This window comes from Colobus angolensis, unplaced genomic scaffold (assembly GCF_000951035.1).
Source record: "Colobus angolensis palliatus isolate OR3802 unplaced genomic scaffold, Cang.pa_1.0 Scaffold506, whole genome shotgun sequence".
In the NCBI taxonomy this organism is placed as follows: domain Eukaryota; kingdom Metazoa; phylum Chordata; class Mammalia; order Primates; family Cercopithecidae; genus Colobus; species Colobus angolensis.
In genome coordinates, this window is record NW_012118555.1 from 1,261,129 (window position 1) to 1,277,917 (window position 16,789).

A 16,789-nucleotide genomic window follows, 5' to 3' on the forward strand; every position below is an offset into this window, starting at 1 on the left:
CCGGAGGTAGGGCGCGCAGCTGGGCTACCGGGGCGGCGATGGTGTTGGGGGCGACAGACGCCCAGTCTGGAAAACCTTCGATCCTCTTTGCCACGGCAAAGATTAAACCCGACTTGGGCTCGAAAATCAATCAGGAGAAAGTGGTGTTCTGGGTCCTCTGTCGCCGCTTGCCTGTGACGCGTGTACCGGTCCTTGGGCGCGCCCGGGTCCCCATCCCCGTGAAGTGGCAGTGCCAGAGCCTTGTGTCGAGTTTGCTTCTTTCCGGGAAAGTACTGCGGCTCAGCTGGCCTGTTTCATAATAAACAAAACATTTCCCGAAATACATTTCTTCAATCTGGTAAATAGGCGCCCAGTCCCACGGGGGAGTGAGCTAACTGTGACCAGGATTTCTCTGCCCTCAGGATTCATACAGGCCAATAAGAAATGACAATCGGAGTGACTGAGGCATAATTCTCAGTCCTCGAGGTTTACTAATCCTGCTTCAGGGCGCATGCGGGAAAAACATGAGCCACAGACCCATCTGTGACTGGTTTTCCAGAGGTTTTCAGGAGGTGGGGCAGTGAGGCAGTAAGGCAAATAGTTCTGTGACACTTCAGTTAGTGCCCAAGAAATCTGTATTTTAAGATACCATGAGTGTGTTGAACAGAAAAAGAGAGTAAAGGGAGTCAGTTATGCAGATACCTCTGAGTAGGTGGAGTTTTGACTTTGTTTTGCACCTGAGAAGATAAGCTTGTAATTGACATTGTCAGTGTGGAAGGCCTGAATTAGTTTTCAGGTTAACTTTGGAATGCCATTTATTGAGAGGAGGGGTCCGTTCAGATGGTTGGGGGGCTTAGAATTTTATTTTTGGTTTACATAACTACCTACTTTTTCCCCAAAGAGATAATCATGTTCAAAACTCAATGAAATGTTTTCTCAATGAGATAGTAATGTTGCTCAGTCTTTCAGAAGTCATAAAAATACTCACACTTTTAAAACTAGTAAATGCAATTCTAGGACCCAGGACTAAGAAAACTGTCCAAAATATGGGAAGACGTTTTTATTTATACTTTTTTTTTTTTTTTTTTTGAGATTTTTGAGAAGACAGCCTGTTGCCCAGGCTGGTGTACAGAGGTGTGATCTCAGCTCACTGCAACCTCTGCCTCTCGGGTTCAGGTGATTCTCCTGCCTCAGCCTCTTAAGTAGCTGGAATTACAGGTGCACACCACCACATCTGGCTGTTTTTTGTATTTTTAGTAGAGATGGGGTTTTGCCATGTTGGCCAGGCTGGTTTCGAACTCCTGACCTCAAACGATCCACTTCAGCCTCCCAAAGTGCTGGGATTACAGGCGTGAGCCACCGCACCCGGTCTATTTATACTTTAGACTTTAGTTTTAGGAACTAGACTTAGGTTGTAGACCTGAAGTTACAGTTGGCATCCCCTTGTTTATGGGAAACCAGCAAATAATTGACTTAGGAATGATCGGTGGGGGTAGTCCTTTACAGATGGCTGAGTCTTTTTATCTTTCCTTGGGGATTTGGCTGAAGCATTGTGCTAGTAACAGCCATTCATTTGGAAGAGGGTGTTGCAGTCACTTGGCTTCTGGCCTTAACTACCTTCCCTTTTGTGTAAGAAAGTTGGGAGAGGTCCTGAGTTTTTCTTTTTTTTCTTTTACAAAAATAGTAAAAGAAAAATACAAAGGCAGGGCGTCACCAGGCTAATTTGCTGAAATCCTTCATACTTATCTGAGATGCATGGGGAAATGGCAACTATTATAAAGTTGATAAGAGACTGAGAGGTAATTTTGTAGTGAGGAGGGGTACCCAAAGAGAATCAGGGGTAGCATCCCAGTGCAGGAGTCCAGGTGGTCTGTGAGCCTGCGAGTGAGTTCAAAATACTTACCTGTTGTCTTAGGAAACCATATACCTGTGTGGTACATGATATACTATTTCTCAAACTTTTCCAGAAATATGTAGTATATTTTCCTAGGATGTGGGTACTAGGGTCCCGGTGCATCCCGTAGTAATTTCTTTGAAGTCTTTTGTTTATGAAAAATTTGCGTTAAACTCACATTTCGTTTGATGTGAAAAGAGCTTTCCCAGAATTTTCATATAAAATTGACATTCCAGGAGGGTATGCGTTAAGAAATTAATTTAAAATTAGGTTAGAGGACAGGTGGCAAGATATAATTTATAGGCATTTAGCATTTCTTAAGCTCTTAACTGTGTGCCAGGCACTAATCTAAGTGTTTTAACAGTATAAACTCATTAAGCTTTCAGAGCCCTGTAGATCCTGTTATCCTTATTTAACAGACAAGGAAACTGAGCAAGTGAGAGATCAAGTGACTTGCGTGAGGCTGTATAGGCCAGTCCGTGGCTGAGTGGGGAAGTCAACCCTGGGTCTGGCCTAAGAGCCCTGGGGCTTAACCAGACTAGACTGTTTTCCTAAAGGCCAAACAATTTAAATTCCTGATTGTCCACTTGTATATTAAGGGCCTAATTATCAGTATCTTTCAGTTAACTGTGAGCCCAAAAATATCTGCGACAGGTCTCAAATCAACTTAGAAAATTTATTTTGCCAAGATTAAGGATGGATCCATGACACAGCCTCAAGAGGTCCTGGCCGCATGTGCCCAAGGCCCAGCTTGCTTTTATACATTTTAGGGAGACATAATATATCAATCAGTACATCGAAGATGTACATTTGATTGGTTCGATCTGGAAAGGCAGGACAAAAAGCAAGGCTTCCAGGTCATAGATAGATTTAAAGATTTTCTGATTGATAATTGCTTGAAAGAGTTATTATCTAAAAACCTGGAATCAATAGAAAGGAATGTCTGGGATATCCCAAGGGGTTGTGGAGACCAAAATTTTATCATGCAGATCAAACTTGTCCAACCTACAGCCCACTGGCTGCATGCAGCCTGTGATGGCTTTGAATCCATCCCAACACAAATTTGTAAAACTTTCTTAAAATATGAGGGGTTTTGTTTGCTTGTTTTCTTTTCCTTTTTTTTTCTTTTTTTTTTTTTTTCTTTTTTTAGCTCATCAGATAGTGTATTTTATGTTTGGCTCAAGACAGTTGTTCTTCCAGTGTGGCCCAAGGAAGCCAAAAAAGTGAACACCCTTGATGCAGATGAGGCCTGCAGATAGCAGGCTTCAGAGAGAATAGATTGTAACTGTTTCTTGTGAAACTTAAGGTCTGTGTTGATGTTAATGGTGGTTGGCTTTTTCTGAATTCCAGAAGAGAGGAGGGTATAATGAGGCATAGCCAAACCTGCCTTCCCATCTTGGCCTGAAGTAGTTTTTCAGGTTAATTTGGAATGCCCTTGGTCAAGAGAAGGGGTCCATTCTGATGGTTAAGGGACTTAGAATTTTATTTTTGGTTTACACAACTAGAAATAATCATGTTCAAAACGGAATGTTTAAAACTCAAGACCTTAAGTTTACAGCTCAAGCTGATCCTGAAAGTTAACTCAGTGAGATTATAATGTTGCTCATTCTTTCAGAAGTTGTATAAATATACCTTTTAGCCTAGTAAATGCAATTCTAGGACCCTAGATTAAGAAAACTATCAAAAATATGGGAAGACATTTACTTACATATTTGTACAGATACCTATATTTGGATTTATGTCAGACTTAAAAATATAGTACACCATTTTGGTCATCAAGATGAATGTGAAAAGTTGAAAGCAACCAAAATTATAAATACATTTTTATATATTAGATTAAATGTCCATTTATACATTTACATGTGGGGTAATAATTGTTAATATGCTAATATAAAACACATTAATATACTAGTAAATTAATATATTGTATGTTAATGTTACATAACAATAATTTTATGAAAAAATTATTAAAAAGAGATTGCCAATACTAACAGAGCAAAATCTGTGAAAACTAAAATCCTGTTTAATAACTTTATTTCCAAGCCCCTGTCCATTTATCAGTCAGTTATTTGTTGGTCTTCCAAATGCCAACATGCCTTCATGAAGTTACCCATGTAACTTCAGGGTCTCCTTCCTTTAGCAGTAAAGGATTTTTTTTCTCCCTGAGGAAATCACTAGCTGTACCCTATAACATTTTCTATGCTTGTCTCAAGGCCCAAAATTACCAGAATTATAATATTCTGCACAAGATATTGTAAATACTACAGATGCCATCAGATCTTTTGTTGAAGTCTGTAAACCCAGTTGCTACCCTTTGGTTGAATAGAATCTATAAATTCTAACAAATGGATGAGAAGCAAGTTAAGAATTCTAGAGTGGGATAAGGGGATGTGATGTATTCTATTCAGGGATGAAGTTTTAGAGATTCCAAGTATGAAACAGAAAATTGAGGATGGGGACACCTGATGGATATCACCTTAAATTAAAAAAAAAAAAAAATCAGAAAGTGTTTTCTCAGATGTCTACCCTTTTGACCCCATACTATAAGATCTAACTGGAAAGTGCAAGAAGCTGTCTCAATTAAGAAAGTTCTATACGGGAGCCCCTGTGGTAGAACAAGTCTACAATGAGATAACATGATTGCCCCAAGGCAGAAGTAAAAGAAATATTGTAGGAACCATAAATAAATTTAACAGCTGGTCTTTTAAAAAATATATAGCTTATCAAAGTGAAAGATCAATCCTTTGTGATATTAAAGGAGTTCCTGTGAGCCCACCATTATGCTGGATACTCTGAAAAAATGCAAATCAACTATGAAACGATATAGATTCAGCCCTTAAGTAACTTGCAATCTAGTTTGAGATTTGTGTTTAACACAAAGAAGCAGTTTTTACAAATACTTCTTTTGAGGATTCTGGAAAGATGGCAGGGTAGAAAGCATCAGGAATCTGTCTTCTCAGCTAGACAAGAACTGTACTGGCAGAATCTGATGTAACTATTTTGGAACTCTGGAGTCTGTTGAAGGCTTGCAACTTCCAGGGGGCAGGGCAGGCTTAGATGGTAAGTTGCAGTTAATTTTGGTCTATTTGAGCTCTTAGTACAGTAGCAGCTACCCATCTTCCACCTCTCAACCCTTGGCAGACAGCTATGCACGTTATTAGAGCAGCCTGCACACAACTTACAGGAATCAAGTGAGCAAAAAGAAACCCACCATCCAGATCTGTGGGATCTGTGCTCTGATTACTCATTGCTCCTTTTCATCACAAAAGTGCAAAGAGATGGGCGGTTGTTGTTGTTGCACCTTACTCATTGTTACAACCCCCTCCCCACTCACTCCCCTGCCCCATGGATTTAAAGGGCCAGAAATCTCCCTCTGCTTCATTTTTCTCTTTCACTTTTAGGAGTCAGATACTAAAGACTAGAACATATAAAAACAACTGCACTTATGGGGAAAATTAGAAATTCACTATACCTACCTGGGGAAAGGCTCAGGAGAGACCTTAAGTTTATAGTTCAAGCTGATCCTTGGCACAGGATTAACAACAATTAAACAGCAATTAAACAAAGCAAAACAGACACACACACACACACACACACACACACACAGTGTAGTCTGGGAGAGTGATGTTAGCAAGATGGCCAACTAGAAGTCTCTACTGCTCGTTGCCTCATAAGACAGCCAGAGCAACAAATAAACAACTACATTTTAGCAAACTTAACTAAGAGTGCTAGAGTACATCAAAGAAGTAACAGAAATCCTAGTGAGCAGAGAAAAGTGGGATGGCCACATGGAGAATGGGAGGAAATACCAGGATTCCTAGGATCATCTGGGAACCAGGAGGAGCTTCTTCCTATGGCAAGGAGATAAGAAGATCCCAGTAACCCCCAGCTACACCATGGGCACCAACAGATCTCACCACTGGGGTTCCTTAGAGTGTGGACAGCAACTAAGCCAAGCTGAGGAAGCTGCCTAGAGTCTGCATGGCTGCGTTCCCTCCAGAGAAGGAACCAACACTGTGCTCTACCTGCTGTGGCCCTCACAACTACTGTGCCACTCCATCTTGGAACTGGAACTACTTCTGGAGTGTGTCTTGCTTCGGAGACTTGTAGACATGGCTTCCTTTCATCTGAACCACCCCAGGCTGATGGCTTAACATCCCTAAGCTAAACTTTAAGCAGTTATTACACCCTTCCCTGTGGGGCCAAGTAGAGGTGGAACTAGTCCACCTACTTCTACCCCACCTCCCTTGGGCTAGAGCTGAAGCGGCATCCTATTTCCTGGGAACACAGTACCTTGGCCACCCAGAGCAGTCATGCACCCCTGTGCCTAACCTGAAGTGGTATACTGCATTCCAGGGAAACAGGGCCTGAACCACCCAGAACAGTCACATTCCCTGGGCCTCAGCTGAAGGAGCACATCGCTCCCTGCAGAATCAGTGTCCTGTCCAAGCTAAGCAGCTATGCATCCCAGGGCTGAGCTGATGTAGTATGCTATGTCTCAGGGAAACAGAGCAGTGGCTCAGCTGAGACACCCTGTTCTACAGGCCAAACAACTGTAGGACCCCACTTCCCTGGAGCTGGACTAGTCTAGAGTCTGAGCTGCTGAGTGAGAGTCATCACTGTGCTGTTCCCTAACCCCCATTCCCAGCCCAAATAATAGCTATGCCCCACCATTTTGTAGTACTTGCTACTGCAGCTACACCTGGTCTCACAGTCTGGGGTACCACTCATCCCCAGCTAGTCCAAGATTTAAAGTCATGACTTCATGGTGCCTCATCCTTTGGGACCTGTGTTGCCACTGAGCCCTATTAGCTCATGTTCCCAAATTAAAACCATACCCTGCTCCCCAGGCCCAAACCTCCAGGGAACCCTTTCTTTATAGTCAGGCCATTGCTATGCCCTGACCTCCAGAGGGGTAGAATCAAAGCTACAACCCATTCTCTGGGCCTGAGCTGCCAGGAAGCACCTCCAGGTCACAAATCCTGGCTCTGTGAGCAACCTACGTCCAACCCCTGCCACAGAGAGCAAACCCACCTCAGGAACCAAGTGTCTCAATAGGTTTGTGAGATCCTGAGCCTAGGACCTTTGCCCAGTAGCCACTCTGAGCACCTTCACCTGGAATCAAGAGCTGCTGCAGCTGCATATATATAGCCCCTGTCAGACCTGATACCAAGAGGTATCCCCTTGGCTAAGTCTCCCCATTGTGGGGAAGACAAGAATAGGAGGATCCTAAAAGCCTTCAACACTGAGGACATTAACAACCTACACTACCACTGCCACAAACTTCTGCAGCCTAGGCCCTTGAGGCACCCATTTACTACTGACATTGAACACAGATACAGCAGCTGCATGCAGACCATATCACTGCATCTGTCAGGAAACAGTCACCACACCTTTCGAAACCAGCATACTGAAACCCAACTGCTAATAAAAGACTTTGTCTTTGAAAGCCATTGTTTGTAGAGTTTGGAAGAGGTAATTATCTTATCAATGCAGAGACACAAAAACATGAAAAAGCGAGGAAATACGATACCACCAAAGGAAAGTAAGAACTCTCTAATGGTGGCAATGAAAAGAAGATCAACAGATTGCTGGAAAAGGAATTAAAACTAATGATCTTAAGGAAACTCAACAAGATACAAGAGAATACAGGCCGAGCGCAGTGGCTCAAGCCTGTAATCCCAGCACTTTGGGAGGCCGAGACAGGCGGATCACGAGGTCAGGAGATTGAGACCATCCTGGCTAACACGGTGAAACCCCATCTCTACTAAAAAATACAAAAAAACTAGCCAGGCGAGGTGGTGGGCGCCTGTAGTCCCAGCTACTCGGGAGGCTGAGGCAGGAAAATGGTGTAAACCCGGGAGGCGGAGCTTGCAGTGAGCTAAGATCCGGCCACTGCACTCCAGCCTGGGTGACAGAGCAAGACATCTCAAAAAAAAAAGAAAAAGAAAATACAGATAGTTCAACAAATCAGGAAAACAATTCACAATACACAAAATTCAACAAAAAAATCAAAACATGGTGAAGAAGAACCAAACAAATCCTGCAGTTGAAGAATTTAATGAATTACATTTTAAAAATACAATAAAGTGCTTCAACAACAGACTTGGTAAAGCAGAAGAAAGAATCTCTGAACTTGAAGATATATCATTTGATACTACTCAGTTATAGAAAAAACAAGTGAAACCCTACGAGACTTATGGGATATCATTAAAGGAACAAATGTTCATACTATGTAAGTTACAGAAAGAGGAGAAAAGGTAAAAGACATATACAAACTATTTAATGAAATAATAGCTGAAAACTTCCCAAGTCTGGAGAGACAGACATCCAGATCCAGAAAGCTCAATGATTCCCAAGTAGATTTAACCCAAAAAGGTTCTCTCCAAAGCACATTATTGTCTGTTGTCAAAAGTCAAAGACAGAATTCTAAAAATAGCGAGAGAAAGGCATCAAGTCATATTTAAGAAAATCCCTATTCAGCTAACAGCAGATTTCTTCACAGAAACCTTACAGTACAGGAGAGGATGGGATGATATACTCAAACAGCCAAGAATGCTATTCCCAGCAAAACTATCCTTCAGAAATGAGGGAGAAATAGAGTTTTTCCCAGACAAGCAAAAACTGAGGGAATTCATCACTGCTAGACCAGCCTTATGAGAAATGCTCCAGGGAGTCCTACATCTGGAAGTGAAAAGAGAGTAGTCAGTATAATTAAAACATGGAAAAGTATAAAACTCACTGATAGAGCAGATACACAAAGGAGAAAGAGAAAAGAATTAAACCTTATCACTAGAGAAAACCATCAAACCACAATGATAATAGGAGAGGAAGAAAGGAGCAAAGGATATTATTAGAACACTATTAACAAAATGACAAAAGTAAGTGCTCAAATATCAATAATAATCTTGAATGTAAATAGATTAAATTCTGTACTTAAAGAGACTGGCTGAATGAATATTTTTTAAATGACTCAATTATATGCTTTCTATAAGAAACCCACTTCACCTATAAAGACACATATAAACTGAAATTGAAGGGATGGAAAAAGTTATTCCAAACAAATAGAAACCAAAAGCTGTCAGGAATTGCTATACTTATGTCAGATTAAAAAGACATTAAGTTAAAAACTGTAAAAACAGATGAAGAAGGTTATTATATAATGATAAAGGGACCAATTCAGCAAGAGGATATAACAATTCTAAACATACATGTACCCAACACCAAAGCACCCAGATATATAAAGTAAATATTACTCTACGTAAAAGGAAAGATAGACTCCAATATGATAGTAGTTGGTGACTTGAACACCCCACTCTCAGCATTGGACAGATCAGCAAACTCCAAGTACAGTGATCTCAAAGAGACCACACCAAGAAACATAGTCAGACTTTTGAAAGCCAAAGACAGAGAAGTGACTTGTCATACACAAGGGATCTTTGATAACATGATCAGCAGATTTCTTATCTGATACTTTGGAGACCAGTGTATTCAAAGTGCTAAGAAAAACAAAACAAAACTCAAAACCCTGTATACGACAAAATTGCCCTCCAAAAGCATAAGGAAATTAAGATGTTCCTAGATAGACAAAAGCTGAAGGAGTTCATTACCACTAGACCTCTCCTGCAAGAAATGCTTAAGGAAGTCCTGAAAGGTGAAATGAAAGGGCACTAGACAGAGGGGACAGTGCAGATTCAGGCACGTGCAATGGCTACTGGGAAAAACCCAGCCAGTGGGGCTATTGCCAGCATCCAGTCAGCTGCCGCCTTCCCTGACCCCAGCGTCAAGTGATGCGCAGGGTGATCCAGGTGTGTGAGGGGCAGCTGGATGTCCAGACTGAGGGCACTGGTGCCATCAGTGGCTATCCTGCCACTCAGTCCATGACCCAGGTGGTGATCCAGGGTGCTTACACCAGTTATGATGCAGTTAACACAGAGGGGACAGCTGCTGAGATACACTATACTTTCCCACCCCTGCAGTGGGAGATGGGGCAGGGGTTACCACATCAGGGAGTACAGCTGCTGTTGGTACTACCCAGGGCTCAGAGGCACTGCTTGGGCAGGTGACTCCTCCTGATACTGGTCAATTATTTGTGACGATGTTACCACAAGGAGTACTGCAGGGAGGAAGCCAGCACTTGATTGCCCCTAGGACTCACCCTTATTTATCAGGATGTAACACCATTGTAAATCAAGAAGCATCTCTATCTATCTCTGAACATACAATGTGAAATCAAACTGAGGCCATAAAACAGTTGAACCTCATTATAAGAGTGACTCATCAGTGTCACTTCTAAGGCCAAAAAAAATTCTATTTTTATGCAGAGACCATTCGTTTTTTAATTAAAAGACAACTCTTTTTCAAAAAGGAAAAAAAAATCAACTTTTTTTTCAGCTCTCTCAGATGCAGAAATGTAATTACCAGCATCCCTGTGCTGGGAGCAGTCATTAGATTTTTTTAGATTTTAAAAATATACTTCATTATATTTTACTGTATTCATTCTTTAATCAGGGATGCGGGGGATAGAATAACATTTAGAATATCTATACAGTTTATATATAATGTTCTTATTTCTTGTTGCCTTTATAGGTGGAAAAAATCTAAAATCTCCTCAAAAAGTAGAGGTTGACATCATAGATGACACGTTTATCCTGAGGTGGAACAGGAGTGATGAATCTGTCGGGAATGTGACTTTTTCATTCGATTATCAAAAGTATGTAACTCTACTTACTGATTTGTCAGAATGACCTGAATAATTTTTACAAGTTTAACACCATAATTTTCAGATTTGTAAAGTATTTAGTTTTTCTATTTTTTAGAAATGTTATGCCTATTTTACATAATATTTTTAACTTTGTTTCTGTAGAGACTTAGTCAAATACATCTTTGGGTGTTGAAGCAAAAAACTGGGGATGGGGGTGGTAGACAGCATCTCTAACCCATAGCCATTCCTTCTTTCTTCTGGGTATTCCAACTTCTTTCAATGTAAGTTGGGATCTGAACTAGGGTGTATCTTGAGGATACGGCACAGTACTCCAGAAGGCCCATCCCAGATCTTGGAATAGGCCACAAGGTTTCCTGTGATCAGGCTTTCCTATTATCTCCATGATATTCTATATTTTAATTTTAGATGCCCCTTTTTTTTTGAGATGGAGTCTTGCTGTGTCACCCAGGCTGGAGTGCAGTGGCACAATCTTGGCTCACTGCAACCTCCACTTCCCAGGTTCAAGCGATCCTCCTGCCTCAGCCTCTCGAGTAGCTGGGACTGCAAGCACGTGCCACCATGTCTGGCTAATTTGTTTATTTTTTAGTAGAGATGGGGTTTCACCATATTGGCCAGGCTGATCTCAAACTTCTTACCTCAGGTGATCTGCCCACCTCAGCCTCCCAAAGTGCTAGGATTACAGGTGTGAGCCACTGCCCTGGCCTAGATACACTTTATAAGTATATTGTTAACTGGGCATGGTGGCGCGTGTCTGTAATCCCACCTACTTGGGAAGCTGAGGCAGAAGAATTGCTTGAACCCAGGAGACAGAGGTTACCTGAGTCAAGTTTGCACCACTGTACTCCAGCCTGGGAGTCAGAGCAAGACTGCATCTCAAAGATAAAAAAATAAAAATCAATATATTGGACCTTGCATTTCTAAAGACTCAGTTTTTCTGGAGTGTTGATGTCTCTTCCTTAGTATTTTCTACTTAATTATTCAAGAGGAGAGGCAGGCAGAAGGAGGAATATAGAAGGGAACACAGATCAGGAAGTACAATACTTTGCCTTCTGGTTATGTGTTGGGGCCCCACCTGCTAACCATGTTCCCCTGTCCAAGAAAAAGCAGGCAATGAAGAAATAAGGCATTAGGCCCTCCGTAATCAGGATCCCACCACTTCAGCCACAGCTGTGACACTGTTGTTCTCGAGTTGTAACTAAAACTGGCATATGAATCTCACAGCTTCAGTAATTGTGTATGCATATGTATACACACACACTGTATATATACACTATATATACACATACTGTATACATACATATACACACATTGTGTATACATACACATACACACTATATATATACACACACACACAAATTCATATATGACTTTTCTCAGAATTGATCATTTAAAATTTTTTATCTCTAGAGATTTTCATTAAATTGAACTTTGATTTTGGTTACCAGTTTTGTTTTTTCCCTTAGTTTGGAATTTCCTTATGAACAACTATTTTAGGTAGAGAAGGAATTATTTCAGATACCCTTATTTAATGTTACTTGTGTAAAGAAACTGTTTGCAAAATATGCATCCAATAAGAGCTTAATATCCAAGGAACTCAAACAATCAACCACAAAACCCAAATCCATAAAAAGGTAGGCAACAGATATGAATAGATATTTTTCAAAAGAAAACATGCAATGGCCAACAGGTTTATGAAAAAATCGTCAACATCACTAATCATCAGAGAAATGCAAACAAAACCCACCATGAGATATTGTCTCCCCCAGGTCAGAATGGCTGTTATTAAAAAGTTAAAAAAGGCTGGGCATGGTGGCTCAAGCCTGTAATCCCAGCACTTTGGGAGGCCAAGGCGGGTAGATCACCTGAGGTCAGGAGTTCAAGACCAGCCTGACCAACATGGCAAAACCCCGTCTCTACTAAAAATATAAAAATTAGCCGGACGTGGTGGTGCTTGCCTGTAATCCCAGCTACTCGGGAGGCTGAGGCAGGAGAATCGCTTGAACCCAGGAGGCAGAGGTTGCAGTGAGCTGAGATCGTGCCTCTACACTCCAGCCTGGGTGACAGAGCAAGACTCCATCTCAAAAAAAACAAAAAACAAAAAACAAATATTGAATATATTTCATGCAAAACACTCTTCTGACTGCTTAGAATGCCTCAGTGAACAGGAGAGGCAAAGATGGCATGAAGTTATATTAAGCAACAGATTTCATGAAGTAAATATTACATTAGTTACATATTCATATTTCATATTCTGTTCTGAGCTAATTATTGCATGTGATTTTTTTTTTTTTTTTTTTTGAGATGGAGTCTTGCTCTGTTGCCCAGGCTGGAGTGCAGTGGTGCAATCTCGGCTCACCGCAACCTCCGTCTCCCAATTTCAAGCAATTCTCCTGTCTCAGCCTCCCAAGTACCTGGGATTACAGGCATGCACTCCCACGCCTGGCTGATTTTGTGTTTTTAGTACAGACGGGGTTTCTCCATGTTGATCAGGCTGGTCTCGGACTCCTGATCCCAAGTGATCCACCCGCCTCCACCTCCCAAAGTGCTGGGATTACAGGTGTGAGCCACTGCACCCAGCCAATAACGATTTTTTTAAGAAAATATAAAATAGCTTCTGCTGCAATATCTTGATTAGATGTGAAACAATTTTAATGGAGCATGCATCAGCATCTCCTGAAATAGGAAAGACAGATGTGAACAGTGAGGTTGGGTTGAAATTATATTAAGTTTCAAATTTTTGATAAGGTCTTCTGTTTAGAACAAGAGTTTCTGGATTTTTAGAAATAGTTTCTGATGTGGAACCTTTTCAAGAATGTTTAAGATATTTTTAATGCCAGCTCTAATCTCAGGCCTCAGATATGTAAAGTGGAAGTGAAAACTGGCCAAGAATGAAGTATTTCATGTGCTAGTGTATATTTTTGGTAATTTCTTTAAAATGTTTCCGTTTTGAAAAATAAGGTAGACTTGTATTTGGTTCAGCAGCAAAATTATTTTGGTATTATCTCTAGTATCTAGTATTTGGTTTCTAGTATCTAAATCATCTTTAAAATGGCATCTGTGATATTATTAAAAATAAATAAATCAGCTAATGAATTAGGCTTGAGAAAAATGCCTTCCCAGAAGATAGTTTCCCTGCTACTTTTACAGTCGATGGGCTTAACATAGGTAAAAGCTTTGAAATCTGCTAAATTTTAGGCCAGGCATGGTGGCCCACGCCTGTAATCCCAGCACTTTGGGAGGCTAAAGTGGGCAGGTCACCTGAGATGAGGAGTTTGAGATCAGTCTAGCCAACATGGCAAAACCCCATCTCTACTAAAAAAAAAAAAATACAAAAATTAGCCAGACGTGGTGGCACACGCCTGTAATCACAGCTACGCGAGAGGCTGAGGCAGGAGAATTGCTTGAACCTAGGAAGTGGAGGTTGCAGTGGGCCGAGATTGCTCCACTGCACTCCAGCCTGGGCAGCAGAGTGAGACTCTGTCTCAAAAAAAAAAAAAAAAATGAAATCTGCTAAGTTCATTTCTATCCCTCACTTTCCCTGCAAGCTCTTCTTCCCCTTTCTGGGCAACATGTCCTTTTCTGCTTTAGGCACCCCCTGCCCACTTGATTTCTTAATGTTTGCTCCTTTTTCAAAAGGAAGAATCTAATATCAATCACTTCAGCTTTTTGATTGTCCAGTTCCACTTCCAAAAATTAATTTGTTTATGTAAACGTTTTAAGCGGGTTCTGATGATGTAATAGAAGAAATTACAGAGACAGGCAAGCAGAAGGGATAGTTTATGGAGAGGGCTGTGGAAACCCTGAAACCATACTGATTCCGAGGTCTTTCTTAGGGAAGTCTATTCATAGGAGGAGGTCAGAAAGGAATCATCCAATCCAATTCTCCAATTTCTATTTAATTTAATTTTATTAGACACAGGGTCTTGCTTGGTTGCTGAGGCTGGATTGCAGTGATATGATCATAGCCTACGGCAGCCTGCAGCCTTGAACCCCTGTGCTCAAATGACCCTCTCACCTCAGCCTGCCTAGCAGCTAGGACTATGAGCACATGCCACTATGCCCTGCTTTGCCTTTTTTTTTTTTCTCATAGAGACAGGGTTTGCTGTGTTGACCAGGCTCCAAACTTTCAATAAGGAAGATAAGATCCAGAAACACAAAATAGTTTACCAAAAGTCACACAGCTATTTTTAACAGAGCCAACATACTAAATTACACTTTTACCTTATGAGTCATTTATTTCTCTGCTTCCTTGAAATCATAAAGCAACCACCCACAAAATTATATAAAGAACTGTATTTTAAAATTGAATTTTATAAGTAATAACTTGGCTTATATGCATTGAAAAAGAGTGGAAGGGTGTACCCTAAAATGTTAATAGGACATTAGCTCAAGTAGAAGAAATAACTCTTAAACTAAAAATAGAAATAACTCTTAAACGAGAGTTATTAAGTTAAGAAATAACTCTTAAACCAGTAAATAGAAAGTATTTGACACTTATATTTATACATTTGCTCACTCATTCATTTGTTTGTTTTACTTTAAAGACCTGGGATGGATAATTGGATAAAATTGCCTGGATGTCAGAATATTACTAGTACCAAATGCAACTTTTCTTCGCTCAAGCTGAACATTTATGAAGAAATTAAATTGCGTATAAGAGCAGAGAAAGAAAACACTTCTTCATGGTATGAGGTTGATTCATTTACACCATTTCGCAAAGGTAAGAAAAAGTTGCTAGCTGAATTATATTCTTTAGTAAATATTGCCAGAGCAGTTCACTTTCCAAGCCATTCATTTGCATGATGCAAAATCTAACATCTTGTAAAAAGAACAAAAATTCCTTTAAACCTGTCTCTTCTTCCTGCTATGGCTCCATTTTTCCTACTTTCCCTGTAGTAGTGGTTCTCAAAGAGTGGTCCTCAAGGCCCTTTCAGGGGGCCATAAAGACAAACCTATTATTTATGAAAAATCTAAGACTTACTTGCCCTTTTTATTTTGGTTCTTTCTTGTATTCACAGTGGAGTTTCCAGAAGAGGCTGTTTAATGTGTGATGTGGTGGTATGGTCCTGATTAATGTAGAATTCAATGTGAAATTCATCTGCCTTCTTTATTAATCCCAACATTCAAAAGATTTGGAAAAAAATGTAAAACAGCACCACTCTGAAGTTTTATGTTCCTTGTGGCAAATGTTTGTTACCATAAAATAGGTTTATCATTGTTATTTCTTTTTCCTTTTCTTTTTTTGAGACAGAGTTTTGGTCTTGTTGCCCAGGCTGGAGTGCAATGGCACGATCTTGGCTCACTACAGCCTCTGCCTCCTGGGTTCAAGTGAGGCTCCCGCCTCAGCCTCCCACGTAGCTGGGATTACAGGCATGTGCCACCATGCCCGGCTATTTTTGTATTTTTAGTAGAGACAAGGTTTCTCCATGTTGGTCAGGCTGACCTCGAACTCCCAACCTCAGGCGATCTGCCCACCTCAACCTCCCGAAGTGCTGGGATTGCAGGCATGAGAAACCACGCCCAGTCCATTGTTATTTCTTAATGGATTAATTAGTTAAAATGGATTGAAAACTTTACCAGTTTTAATGTTTAATATGCTAATATAAAAAGATACAGCCCACATAAATAACGGCTGTTTTGGATTCTCAATAATCCCTTTAAGAATGTAAAGGAGCCGAGTGTAGTGGCTCACACCTTTAATTCCAACACTTTGGGAGGCTGAGGTGGGAGGATCACTTGATGCCAGAAGTTAAAGACCAACCTAGGCAACATAGTGAGACCCCATCTCTACAAAAAGTATATAAAAATTAACCAGGCATGGTGGTGCACAGCTGTAGTCCCAGCTATTCAGGAAGCTGAAGAGGGAGGATCACTTGAGCCTGGGAGATCAAGGTTGCAGTGAGCCGTGTTTGTGCCACTGCACTCCAGCCTGAGCAACAGAGCTAGACCATATATCAGAAAAAGGTGGGGATCCTAAGACCAAAAGGCTTGAGAACCACTGCCCTTTACCAAGAATGATCTGTACTCCGTTTCTATACTACTTACCTTCCCATTCCCTCTCAGTCCGCTCTGTTCAAATGCTGTTCCTCATCACTATTAAAACCACTCTTTTTGGCCGGGTGCGGTGGCTCACGCCTGTAATCCCAGCACTTGGGGAGGCCAAGGCGAGCGGATCACGAGGTCAGGAGATT

General features: G+C 40.9%; 1 protein-coding gene and 1 pseudogene across 1 annotated transcript in view; both read left to right on the forward strand.

The window, feature by feature from the left end:
• Window positions 1–16,789, forward strand: part of IFNAR1 (interferon (alpha, beta and omega) receptor 1) — a 30,997-nt gene that overhangs the window by 249 nt on the left and 13,959 nt on the right. The window contains exons 2-3 of the mRNA XM_011960156.1: window positions 10,463–10,586; window positions 15,143–15,318. Coding sequence (XP_011815546.1) covers window positions 10,463–10,586; window positions 15,143–15,318 — 300 coding nt within the window. The remainder of the gene's footprint in view (window positions 1–10,462; window positions 10,587–15,142; window positions 15,319–16,789) is intronic.
• Window positions 39–10,103, forward strand: LOC105524758 (annotated as a pseudogene).